This window comes from Pelodiscus sinensis, chromosome 22 (genome assembly GCF_052426305.1).
Source record: "Pelodiscus sinensis isolate ZL-2025 chromosome 22, ASM5242630v1, whole genome shotgun sequence".
Lineage (NCBI taxonomy): Eukaryota > Metazoa > Chordata > Testudines > Trionychidae > Pelodiscus > Pelodiscus sinensis.
Genome location: NC_143073.1, coordinates 12,497,003 through 12,509,311, shown reverse-complemented (window position 1 = coordinate 12,509,311; position 12,309 = coordinate 12,497,003). Strand labels below are relative to the sequence as shown.

Here is a 12,309-nt window from a genome sequence, read left to right as displayed (position 1 = left end):
TCAGGATGGCTCCAGCTGCTTTGCTCTCCCTGCGCGCTGCTCTAGAGGAGGGGGTGGGACCGGCCCACACTCTCCGGTGGGAAATGGATCGATGCAGTTGGGGAGCACAGCAAGCCGGGCCTGCCTTGCTCCATTTCCCTGCCACTGCCAGTGAATGGAGGACCCCGGCCGCCAGTTCCAGCCCCCTGCCTCAGTTGGGGGAAGAGATGGGGAGAGGCAGGGCCTGCAGCGAAGGGGAGTTGTCCCAGATCTTCCCTGGGCTGGGGGAGCCACGTGGCCCCTCAGGTCCCTCCTCACCAGTCATCTCTGCAGCCCATGCCTCGCAGACTCACGGCCTGAGAGGCAGGTCCCTGGCAATGGGGGCTACCCCCGGAGTGATTTATTCCTCAGGCTCTACCTGTGCAGAGACTCCCCATCCCTTCCAGAGCCCCGGGAGTGTGTGTGGGGGGGTGTCTCCTCCTTCTAGGCAGCCTCTCCCTCTGAGAAAGCCATGAGCCAGGACTCGGGGGTTCTGTTCCTGTGGTCAGTGAGAGAGACCTCGGCCCAGCCCCTGCCCAGGCCTGTCCCTAGGGAGGAGAACGACGCGGCTGAGTTGAGCAGAGAGTGCTGGGGCCCAGCCCCCTTCCCCCAAGCCCGCTCTCACAAGCCATGGGACTGGGGCCGGGTCGCTCTGCTTTCCGCCACCATGGGTGACTGTGAGAGGCAGACCCATCCCTCTCCCAAGCCCCCTCCCCCGCAACGAGTGGTGCCGGGTCGCTCTGCCTCCGGCCACCGTTAAGTGCGAGCGTCAGCTCAACCGCTGCTGCTGGCCCCTGCTCATCCCCTGGGCCACCCCCTCAAAGCGTGGGGCCTGGGGCAGTCACTACCGACGGGACAGCTCTGCTGCGGCCCCTCCCTGTGCCTCACTTTTCCCAGGTTCAGGGCCTTGGAGATGAATGCGGCCCTGGCACCAATGTGTGGGAAGCGAGTTCAGCTCGGTCACTGGCTGGATTACTGCCTAGATTCTCCTCAGCCCCGGTCCGCACTTGTGCTTTGCCCCCAATCTGCACTCGCCCAGCCCGGTGCCGCTTCTCTCCCCCTCCATCTGTGCGCGCTTCCTGGCCTGACACCCCCACTCTGCACAGTTGCGCTCACAGCCCAGCCCACTTCAGCCTGGTGGTGGACAGTGGCACTGGTGGTCTCCCAGACCCGTGGGCGGAGGCGGGCTGGGCTGCTGGTGTCAGCATGGCTCTGCTTTTGCTCTGCAGCTGGGGAGCACAGGGAGGAACGGCACCCAGGTGGGCGGGAACAGCAGCCTTGTCTTCTGGCCGCTGGTTAAGGAGCAGCACGGGGCCTGGCAGTGCACGGCCAGCAACCAGGTGGCCCGGATCAGCACCATCACCTCCGTCTATGTGCTGGGTGAGTTGGGCCACATCGGCAGCACCATTGGTAGCCAATAGTGGGCAGGAGGCCTGTCCCAAGGCCACTGGGCTCTGAGGAAGGAGCTACATGAATGTACAGGGGCATGCATGGCCGTGTAGGGGGGACCCAGGATGCGGGGGTGCGGTGAGCAGCTGTGTGTATTGAGGAGTGGGGGGGTGACTGTATGGGGTTACGGTGAAGGTGGGCAGCTTTGGGGGGTGGCAGGTGTGTGTGTGTGTGTGTGTGTGTGTGTGTTTGGGATGGGGGCGGGTGACTGTTGTGTTTGCGTGGAGCTCAGGGTGGAAGTGAGTGGCTGTGTGTGTGTGTTTGGATGAGCTCAAGTAGAAGTATGGGGGTTTGAGGGAGTAACTGTGTTTATATGCGTGTCAGTATCTGGGGGTGGGCGACTGTGTGGATAGGGCTCAGGACAGAAGTGAGTGGCTGTGTGTGTGTATGGGTATGGGCTCGGTGGGCAGCTGCATGTGTGTTTGGGATGGGGATGGGTGATTATTGTGTGTGTGTGGGACTCAGGGTGGAAGTGGGTAGCTGTGTCTGTGTGTGTGTTTGGGATGGGGGTGGGTGACTGTTGTGGGGGGGGCGCTCAGGGTGGAAGTAGGTGGCTGTGTGTGTATGTGTTTGGGATGGGGGTGGGTGACTGTTGTGGGGGGGGGGGCGCTCAGGGTGGAAGTAGGTGGCTCTGTGTGCCTAGCGGGGGTAGCCGGGCGCCATGGGCTGCTCACCAGGGCCTGGTGGAACGTGAGGCGAACACCCAACCTCCACGTCCCAAACCCATATCACACTGGAATCTGTTGGGTTGGGCCTGTGCCCGGCTCCATTGGGCACTGCCAGGGACCCTGCAGATTGAGGCCAGTGTGTCCAGGTGAGTAACATCCCAGCCACCCCCTCCCCCAGCACAGCAACAGCCCTTTGAGAGCCCACAGATGGAGGTGCCTCCCCTGCGGGCATCCCATGCCTGGCACTTGCCCATTTCACCTGTCGGGAGGGGGTATGAACTGGCCAGGTAGCACTCTGCCCCCTGCAGCTCCTAGCCATTGCCGAAGCCCTTGGAGAGGCAGGTCAGAGATGGCCCCTGACTGGCTGTCTCCATCAGGTACCAGCCCCCACGCGGTCACCAACGTCTCGGTGCAGCCACTGCTGCTGGCTGCCAACATCTCCTGGGAGCCAGGATTTGACGGGGGATATTTCCAGAGGTTCAGCGTCTGGTACACGCCACTGTGAGTGCTGGGCCAGGCGGGGCTCTTGGCGCCTTGGGGGAGGGCGTGGCCACAGAGCACGTGGCACTGGCTGTCATTGGGTGTGGGTGTCTTAGGCGGGGCTCTCGGCTGCCTGGAGGAGGGCATGGCCAAAGCATGTGGCACAGGCTGGTACTGGCTGTAGGCATGCTGGGCAGAGCTCAGCTCCGTGGGGGAGGACGTGGCCACAGAGCACGTGGCACAGGCTGGTACTGGCTGTAGGCATGCTGGGCAGAGCTCAGCTCCGTGGGGGAGGACGTGGCCACAGAGCATGTGGCACAGGCTGGTACTGGCTGTAGGCATGCTGGGCAGGGCTCAGCTCCGTGGGGGAGGACGTGGCCACAGAGCACGTGGCACAGGCTGGTACTGGCTGTAGGCATGCTGGGCAGAGCTCAGCTCCGTGGGGGAGGACGTGGCCACAGAGCATGTGGCACAGGCTGGTACTGGCTGTAGGCATGCTGGGCAGGACTCAGCTCCGTGGGGGAGGACGTGGCCACAGAGCACGTGGCACAGGCTGGTACTGGCTGTAGGCATGCTGGGCAGAGCTCAGCTCCGTGGGGGAGGACGTGGCCACAGAGCATGTGGCACAGGCTGGTACTGGCTGTAGGCATGCTGGGCAGGACTCAGCTCCGTGGGGGAGGACGTGGCCACAGAGCACGTGGCACAGGCTGGTACTGGCTGTAGGCATGCTGGGCAGAGCTCAGCTCCGTGGGGGAGGACGTGGCCACAGAGCATGTGGCACAGGCTGGCACTGGGTGAGGGCATGTGCGGATCCTTGCCCCACACGGGACAGACGTAATGTGAGGAGCTCCCAGCCTCAGCAGGTGGAGGCTGTGTTCCTGCGCCCTCATGAGGGGCCAAGGGGGCGGCTCACAGGCACAGACCCTCATGAGAGGGAGGTGGGGGGCGGCGGGCTTTGGCTCACCTGCTCTGTCTCTTCAGGGTGAAGCTCCTGAACCGGCCCCATCACGACTGGGTGTCGCTGACCGTGCCTGTGGGGGCCAGGCACCTCCTGGTGGAGAACCTGCAGCCGGCCACTGGCTACCAGTTCAGCGTCCTGTCCCAGAACAAGCTGGGCAGTGGCCCCTTCAGTGAGATCGTCACCTCCTTCCCCCTGGGTGAGAGAGCCCCCGGCATCCCTCCCCCTGAGCTCGCCCACCCCTGAATGGCTGCTCTGGGGCTCCCCTACCCCCGAATGGCTGCCCTGGTTTCTTTCCTCAATGTCTCCTTTCCCTCCAGGTTTCCCAACCACTGAGGTGCCTCTTGAGCCACCCACCACAGCCCCACGCGTCTTCCTGTCCCCTCCACAGTCCCTGACCGCCAACGAGACGTCGCGGGGGGTCCTGCTGCAGTGGGAGCCCCCGCTGCAGTTCTCCGTGGCCCTGACAGGCTACGCCCTGGAGTTACGGCAGGACCAGGGTGGCTGGGAGGTGCTGGATAGCTCCATCCCCAGCACGGAGACCCAGGTCCTGGTGCCTGGACTCATCAAGGTTTGTAGGAGTCCCGTCGGGTCTTGCACAGGCTGTTTCTGCCCAAGATCTGCCCCATCCCTGCTGAGATTGGCCGCCCGAGCCCCTGGAGTCTGTGCCCTGGCGCTGCAGGTCGCTGAGCTCTCAGAGAAACAGCAGGCCCCAAAAGGGCGACAGGGGCCCAAACAGCCTAGTTGGGCACAGGCTAAGGTGCATCATGTGAGCATCCTCTCACCCAGCAGGCCACTGGGGGTGGAAAAGGGTTTCTGCTCTCCTCTGGCACTGACCCCATAGCAGTGCCTATTGCATAGACTGGGGCTTTGCTTGTTGAGACAGGCTGCGTCTGGTGCTGGGGTGGAACCCCTCCACTCACTGCACACACGGCTCTGTGGGATTGTGGCAGGAGCTGCCTCTGGCCAGGGCCATATGCCAAGGGGGAAGAGTTGGCAGGCGCCAGCTGTACCTTCACCCCAGCCTCTCTGCTATCCCAGGACGCCTTCTACGAGTTCCGCCTGGTGGCCTTTGCCGGAAGCTACATCAGCTACCCCAGCAACACAGTGAACGTCTCCACAGCAGGTAAAGCTCCGTGCTGCCCCGCGCAGCCAGCCGTGTCCTGGCAGGGCGCCCTGGGAACCCTTGGGGTGCAGGGGAGAGACTTCTGTGCTGCCCCCTCAGGTATGGGCCTAACTCTGTGCCCCTGAGCCAGGCAAGCTTGGGTGTGAGGGGCCGGAATGGAAATGGACGTTGTGCCCCAGCGGAGCGCCCCTCCCCACTGGTAGGTCAGTGTCTGGGAGTCGGTTGCCCCCCAAGGGTAACCCTGCACCCTGGTGTCTGTGTGAGGCCTCTCCCTGTCCCCTTCCCAGGTATGGAGGTGTATCCGTCCCGCACTCAGCTGCCCGAGCTCCTGCCGCAGCCTGTGCTAGCCGGTGTCATCGGGGGCATCTGCTTCCTCAGCATGGCTGTGATCTTCAGCACCATGGTCGCCTGCGTCATGAACCGCCGGCGTGCTGCCCGCCTCCAGAAACGCAGGCAAGGTAGGGACCCCGCCCTGGCACAGGCACGCGGCTGCCGAGGCCGGGAGCTTGGCGAGGGGCTGGGATCCTCGCTGGGCGACCCAGGAACACAGTGGGTAATTGGGTGAGCGTGCTCAGTGGGATGAGGGGTCGTTCCCCACGTAGGGGCAAGGGGCTGCAGTGCAGTTGGGGGGCACAGGAGGCAGGGGACATGGGGCTGTAGCCCAGGTTGGGTGACAGACCCCTCTGCGTGGGTGGGGGTGGGGGGAGCTGAGGTCAGGTGGCTGACAACCCCAGTACTCTTGCAGCCAGAGGGGGGAGTTCACAGGGGCGCAGTTAACCCGGTGCCCTGATGGTGGGGCTGCTCTGACTTGGGTTTGATCCGGGCTCATGCAGCCAGTGGGAGCCAGGGCAGGCAAAACAGCAGCCAGCCCCTGTAGGGAGCCCCAGTCCCTGGGGTCACTGATCTGGGGTTACATCGGTGCCATTTCCCTGCATAGACAAGGTGGATGGGCCCTTGATCCCAGACCTTCTCCGCCCGTCGTCTACTGCACTCTCCCAGAGGAGCAAAACCTGCCCAGGACTTGCCCCCCTGCTGGGAGGGGCTGTGGGGCCAGAGAGGTCAAGGGGTTGGGAGGGAAATGGGACACAGGGCCTTTCTAGGGGGCGCCGGCTCTGATCCAGCCCCAGGGCGGTCGGGTCGGTAACCCATCCCCCATGGCTGTCAAGTGGCTGTGGGAGCTGGTGGGATTTATGCCTGTTGCTCACAAGCAGGTGAGCACCCCCCAATCCTTGGGGGTCTGGGGTGGGTGTGGGCCACCGCCGCCGCCTCATCTCACATTTGAGTTGCTCGCCATGTGATCCCCTTGTGTTCTCATGACCTTCCAGATCCACCAATCGTCTTCTCCCCCAACAAGAAGCTTCCACCTCCGCAGTAAGTCCTGCCATCCCATGCCATCGCCCTGCCTCACCCATGCTGCCTGTGCCATGCTGTTCTCCATCGCTTTCCTCATTCACGCCCCGCCGGCTCAGGGAGGGGTCTCGAGCAGGATGGGGGGGACCCTGGAACCTGGCCGCTGGGATGGAGCTGGAGGGGCCACCTCTACACTGGCCACGCTCTGGGGTGGAGCTCACCCCCCCAGCAGTGCAGTTTGACCCTTTCCTCTCAGGGCCGGTGCGGGGGCTGTCTTCAGTTCTTGCAGTGAATGCGCAGGTCGGATTGGATGGGGGAACAAGTAGGCGGGGGCCCCCAGGGACTTCCCCGCGGCAGGAGGCATGGGGCTCGCCCCAGCAATCCTTCTCTTTCCCTGCAGAAATTCTAACAGCTCTAGTAGCTCGGACAGCACCCTGAAGCTCAAGCTGTCGGCCTCCCCATACCAGAGCTTGCATCGGACCCTGCTGTGGAGTGAGAAGGCTAGTTCCTGCCTGGGCCTCACCATGGCGGGGGGCCCCCGGACCAGCTCCAAGTACACGGTGTACGAAAGCCACATCGGAGATGCAGTGCCCTTGGAGCGCATCTCCCGGGGCCCTGATGGACGCTTTGTGGTGGAGACGGACAGGCAGCCCCAGGAGCTCTTCCCCTGTGCCCCCGAGACAGAGCTGTACCCTGAGCTCCTGCAGCGGGAGCCCTCCCCCGCCCCATCTGAGCACAGCCCGCCAGCACCCTATCTGCAGGTGTATGCTGCCCCCCAAACAGAGCAGCCCGTCTGGCAGAGAGGAGTGTCTCTGCGACCCAAGGCCACAGGCCAGGCCCACCGGGAAGCCAAATCCTCGAGGCACCGCCAAGGCCGCTACTTCGGCTACAGCAGCAGCAGCCCCACGGAGGAAGCCAAGCCTTTGTGCATTGTCAACATCAGCCCCGTGGCCTCCCCGGTGCCTCTGCCCTTGAGCGCCGTGGAGGAAGTGCAGGGCGGCACGTGTGGCGAGGGGCACTGCCAGAGCACCGTCAGCGTGCTGCGCTGCTCCCCGGGCCCCGGGGGCTCCCCTGTGCTCAGCAGGCTGCTGAGCGCCCCAGCTCTGGCCAGCCCCGAGCCACTGGGCTCAGGGTCCCCGAGCAGCCAGCAGCGAGCCAGCTCCTCGGCCCAGAGTGGGATCCTCCAGTACCTGAGCCTGCCTTTCTTCAAGGAGATGAGCGTGGATGGAGACTGGCCACCCCAGGAGGAGCCCTGCCAGCCCCCAGCCCTGGGCAGCACGGAGCCCACCCTGCTGGGGGAGGAGAGAGAGCAGAGCAGGGAGGGGGCAGCCTGCCTGGACTACATGGACACACGGGCCACCCCCGAGTCTCCTCTGGAACAGGCACCCAGCAAGACTCTCCTGAAACCGCCAGAGCCACAGTTGGGCCCTGCCAAGGCCGCCCTACCTGGGAGCATGGGCTGGCCAGGCTCCCTGAGCCCCGGCTCCACCCCGCTCCTGGCCACAGACAGCAGCAGGACCGAGCTGATGTGCACAGCCATCTCCTCAGAGCCCAGCTGGGCCCGTTGCCTGCAGGAGCAGCCGCTACCTGGAGAGCTGCTGGAAGCTCAGGTGCCCGAGAAGTACCAAGCCCCAGGCATCTTCTGCTTGCCGGGGCCACCTGCTGAAAAGCTGCTGCGAGCCAGTCTGACCAGCCAGAGCAGCGGCCGGGGCAGCGTGTCCTTCCTGAGGCCCCCCTCGCTGGCGCTGTCACTGGTGGGCACCTACCTCAGCTCCCCGCTAGGGGAAATAGGCGGCTGGCCGAGTGGAGGCGAGTCCCGGAGCTCTGTGACAGAGGAGGGCAGGCCGAGGAAGGAGCTGGCCATCGCTACCGTCAGCAAGAGGTGAGCTGCCTGGGTTGGGGTGGGGAGAGTGGAAGAAAACCCCAGGACTGCTGGGCTCTATTCCTAGTTCTGACAGGCAGCTGATAACCCCAGTGGGAGTTACACAAGGGCACCCCAAATCTGGCATTACCAGCCTGGAAACCAGCTGCTATCAGACACAGAAGCCTCGAACACCCGTCCCTGGCTCCTGGAGCAAACGAGGGATGAAAGGCCCTTCTCTGTCTCTAAGGGTATGTCTACACTACCCCGCTAGTTCGAACTAGGAGGGTAATGTAGGCATGCCGCACTTGCAAATGAAGCCCGGGATTTGAATTTCCCGGGCTTCATTTGCATAAGCGGGGCGCCACCATTTTTAAAACCCCGCTCGTTCGAACCCCGTGCAGCGCGGCTACACGGGGCACGAACTAGGTAGTTTGAACTAGGCTTCCTAGTCCGAACTACCGTTACTCCTCGTGAAATGAAACTAGGAACTAGTTTTGAACTACCTAATTCGTGCCCCGTGTAGCCGCGCTGCACGGGGTTTGAACGAGCGGGGTTTTGAAAATGGCGGCGCCCCGCTTATGCAAATGAAGCCCGGGAAATTCAAATCCCGGCTTCATTTGCAAGTGCGGTATGCCTACATTACCCCGCTAGTTCGAACTAGGAGGGTAGTGTAGACATACCCTAACTGAGTAATGGAATTGGGGACAGTAAAGTGCCCAGTATGGCACCTGGCCAGGCCCCGGCCCTGCCCAATGCAGCGACTGGCTGGAGACAGGCCTAAGCTGCTATGGGCAGAGCTACCGCTGGCCTCTCCCCTCTTGTGAGCGATTCTGTCCTTTCTGGTGTTCCCAGGAGCCCACGTCCAACTGCTGGGCTGTTTGTCCCCCATGGGAGGGAGATCCATGCTGCCCTGGGCTTGTTCTAGGGGATGGGAGCCTGCTAGACCTCAGCAGGGAGCAGCGGACAGTGCAGGTGGCTGGTTTAAGGGAGCTCATAGGCTGTGACATTCCCGGACACCTACCCTGGGGCAGTCTTCCCTAGATACTAAAAATCCTGGACTGGACAGATACTGGATTTATGGCTTATTACAGTGATTTGTTACCCACTAAGAACTGGTCCCTCCCCAGCCCCATTCCTCCCCGCCTTCCACTCCTTCTGAGCAGGAGGGACCTCTGGTCCCCTTTATGGTTTGTGTGATGCTCGGGGACCTTTCTCAGCCCTGGGTAGCCTAAAGGCTTATCTCTTGCACCCACGGAAGTTGGTCCAATGAAAGATTGTCTCACCCCACGGATCTCTTACTTACCTCCAGTGCAACCAGCCAGTGAGGCCTGGGGTCACCAGGAGCCCTCAGGCTGGTCTAGGGATGTCAATGGTTAACCAGTTATGAGGTGATGCTTACTGGTTACCTGGTTTAACCAGTGGCCCTGCCCACACTCACTTAAGTGATTAACTGGTTCAACATAACCTTTAACCAGTCAACTGCTTGAATAGGGTTTTACATCCCTAATCTGGTCACGAGGTGTAACGGGCACTGCTCCTTGGCAGGCAGCCTGCACCCATAGCTGAGAGCTGCCTCAAGGGGGTGTTCACTCTGAACCCTAACACCGGCGGATTGCATTCGCTGCAGCCCCCAGTTAGGCTGGGCACCGCTGTGAGTGTCAGGGATCGCTGGGAGGGAACTAAGGAATGCAAATGTCCATCCCCTGAAATCCCCAGGCCCCTCTGTCCTGGTCCAAGCACAGGGAAAGGAGGGGCTGTTCCCCTCCCCCTACCAGAGCCCCCAGAGCTTCTGAAACCACCTCTCAGGCCATCCAAGTGGTGCTGCAGTTCTCATGACAGGGCATGGCCCTCAGCATGGGAGATGTGCTGGCCAGGGGAGCAGGCGCAAGGGAGTTCTGGGGCTCCTCCACATGCCCAGGCCCCGGGGCTGGTGCAATCCAAGCAGCCTGCTGCCCTGGGGGCGTCGGGGGAAGCCCCTCAGCAAATGAAGCAGGGCCCTGCACCCCGCTCAGGTCCCCTGGCAGACTCTGCCCAGCCAGCTCCTGCCAATGCTGGAGGGCAGTGGGGTTCCGGGATGCGCTGAGCTCTGGGGCCCCTGGCTCTGATGGTCAGCAGAGCATCCCCCGCCCACTGGGCTCCTGTCTTGTGCTGCCGTTGCAGGCGAGCGGGTTGGGTCTGGCCCCGGGCACTCAAGGCTGCACCAGCTAGGGGCCCTGCTGTGTGACAGGGTCAGCCACTGCCCACGCGCCCCCTTGTGGCCAGAGGTGGCTCTTCACCTCCTGCCTCAGCTTTCCCCTGGCCCAGCCCTCCTCAAACCCAACACAGGCCACGGGGAATTAAAACAGCCCCCACCTGGGCACCACGTTACTCAGCGCTCAGCTGTGTCCCGGCCCCCCAGGCCCTGACCCCATCCAGTGGGCCTCTCCCATTGCTGGGGGGTTCCCAGAGCGGGGCCCAAGTCAGTGTCTGTGCAGCAGCCGGACTGGCTCCCTGCCGCTGTGTCCTCAAGCCAGCTCCTCGGGCTTCTGGTTCCTGAGCATCCCCCTCGCCGCAGCCACCTGCTGCTGTCTGCTCACCCCGGGCTGCCTCCTTCGGGAATGGGGGCTGCTAGGCACAAGTCTCCAGCCCTTCGGGGCAGCCACTTGCACCCTCTGCATGAGAGAGGCCATGGGGGAGGGGGTGCACTGCACCTGGCTCAGCCAACTCCCCTCCCCGAGTGCCTGGGGCGGGGGCATGCTGGCTTGCTCCCCCAGGAGGCAGGGGGGGAGAAACTCAGCACCTGGCTCATCACACACACCTGGGGCCACACCACCTCGGGCCTGGCCTACTCCCCCAGGGCTGTGTGAGGGGGAGGGACTGTGCCCAGTTCGGCTTGCTCCATAGAGCTCTGGGGGGGGACTGGTCTGGCCTGGCTCAGCTCAGCTCACTCCCTTCGGGGTCTGTGGGGGGAGGCACGTGCCTGGCTCCGCTCACTCCTTGAGGGGGCTGTGAGGGGGAGGCGCTGTGCCCGGCTCGGCTTGGTCCCTCGGTGCGCTGTAGTGATGGCTGCCACCTGTCCAGGTTTCTGAGGTAGCCGTCCCTGGACTCTGTCTGGGTGCTCAGTGCTGCCAGATGTCGAGCGTTATGGACTCAGGCTCCCCCGGAAGCCCTGGGGTTTGCAGTGCAGTGGAACAGTGTGGGTGGCCCGTGGGTGGCAGCATGTGCACCCCCAGGGAAGAGAGGGGAGGGGGGGCACTCACTCACGGGTCTGGGAACCTGAGTGGCCAGGCAGTGAGTCTGTCCCGTGAGCTGGGTGGGAGGGAGAAGGCAGGGCTACATCACAGAGCCCAGGTTAAGCCTAGCAGCCAGCGGCACTTCCTGGGCCTGCCCATTCGGTGTTCCCTGGCCCAAGCCGTGCCCTGGGTCTGCGATGGACGGGGCAGTGGAACCTCGCTCCCGCTCTGAGCTGTGTAGCCCCGGCCTGCTGGACTCGGGGCAACCAGCCCCCCTGCTTCCCCTCTTACCCCTCCCCCTCAGTGGGCATTGTCACACAGCAGTGTCCCCGCTGCTCACGCCCGCTTTCCCTCTGCCCGGCAGGAGGAACACGTCTGTGGATGAGAATTACGAGTGGGACTCGGAGTTTGCGCTGGAGTCAGACATCCTAGAGGCGCTGCAGCTGTACCGCAGCGGGGACCCCAGGAGACCCGTCTCCACCATCGCTGTGCAGGAGCTGGAGCGGCAGAGTGAGTGAGCAGAGCCTCAGGCTGCAGGGGGCTCCTGCCTGCGGCTGGACTGCCCGAGTCCCAGCCCCCGGCCCCCTCTCTGTTCTTCCAGGTGCCTGTGGGCCTCGCTAACTCCCAGCCCTGCACTTTGTGCAGGGGCATAAGAGTGTGAGTATAAACAGCTGCCACATCCTACCCCAGAGGTGGCTGCATCTAAGCATGGGAGGCAAGTAGAGTCTGTAGTGTTCTTTGGGGTCCCAGGGACTCTGATGTCTCTCAGGGATTAACACCAACCCCTTCCCACCCCCCGTATTCCTGAATGAGCCATGCAGCGAAACCAAGATGTCTTGCCCAGCACCCCATTGGCCTAGCCCGAGCAGCTGATCACACAACTCACAGGGGCTGCCTGACATTGGAAACTCCTGACTGCCGCTAGGCCACGGGGATCGGCGCTTGCTGCTCTGGAGCAGCTCTGGAGTAGTCCTGGAGACCCCTTCAGTGTGTCAGCCCCTTTGGGTCACGCTCTCGCTGGGGGATGGCGCTTGGCTTCCCTGCTCCTGGGACCGAACCTTGGAGCCTTCAGCACCCCGTGTCGCACTGCCAGCTCCTTCAGCAAAACCTGCTGCACTGGGCACTGGAGAGAAACTGAACTCCCTTCCCCCGCCTTGCATGTGGGCCGTGACTCCCAGCGGGCA

The 12,309-nt window shown here is 63.3% G+C and overlaps 1 protein-coding gene across 2 annotated transcripts in view; it reads left to right on the top strand.

Moving 5' to 3' along the window:
- Positions 1-12,309, top strand: part of IGSF9 (immunoglobulin superfamily member 9) — a 53,133-nt gene that overhangs the window by 39,141 nt on the left and 1,683 nt on the right. For both annotated transcript variants that reach the window (XM_075907210.2, XM_075907211.2), the window contains exons 12-20: positions 1,248-1,398; positions 2,513-2,636; positions 3,597-3,772; positions 3,894-4,144; positions 4,615-4,699; positions 4,987-5,157; positions 6,025-6,070; positions 6,450-7,931; positions 11,490-11,635. In XM_075907210.2, coding sequence (XP_075763325.2) covers positions 1,248-1,398; positions 2,513-2,636; positions 3,597-3,772; positions 3,894-4,144; positions 4,615-4,699; positions 4,987-5,157; positions 6,025-6,070; positions 6,450-7,931; positions 11,490-11,635 — 2,632 coding nt within the window. The remainder of the gene's footprint in view (positions 1-1,247; positions 1,399-2,512; positions 2,637-3,596; positions 3,773-3,893; positions 4,145-4,614; positions 4,700-4,986; positions 5,158-6,024; positions 6,071-6,449; positions 7,932-11,489; positions 11,636-12,309) is intronic.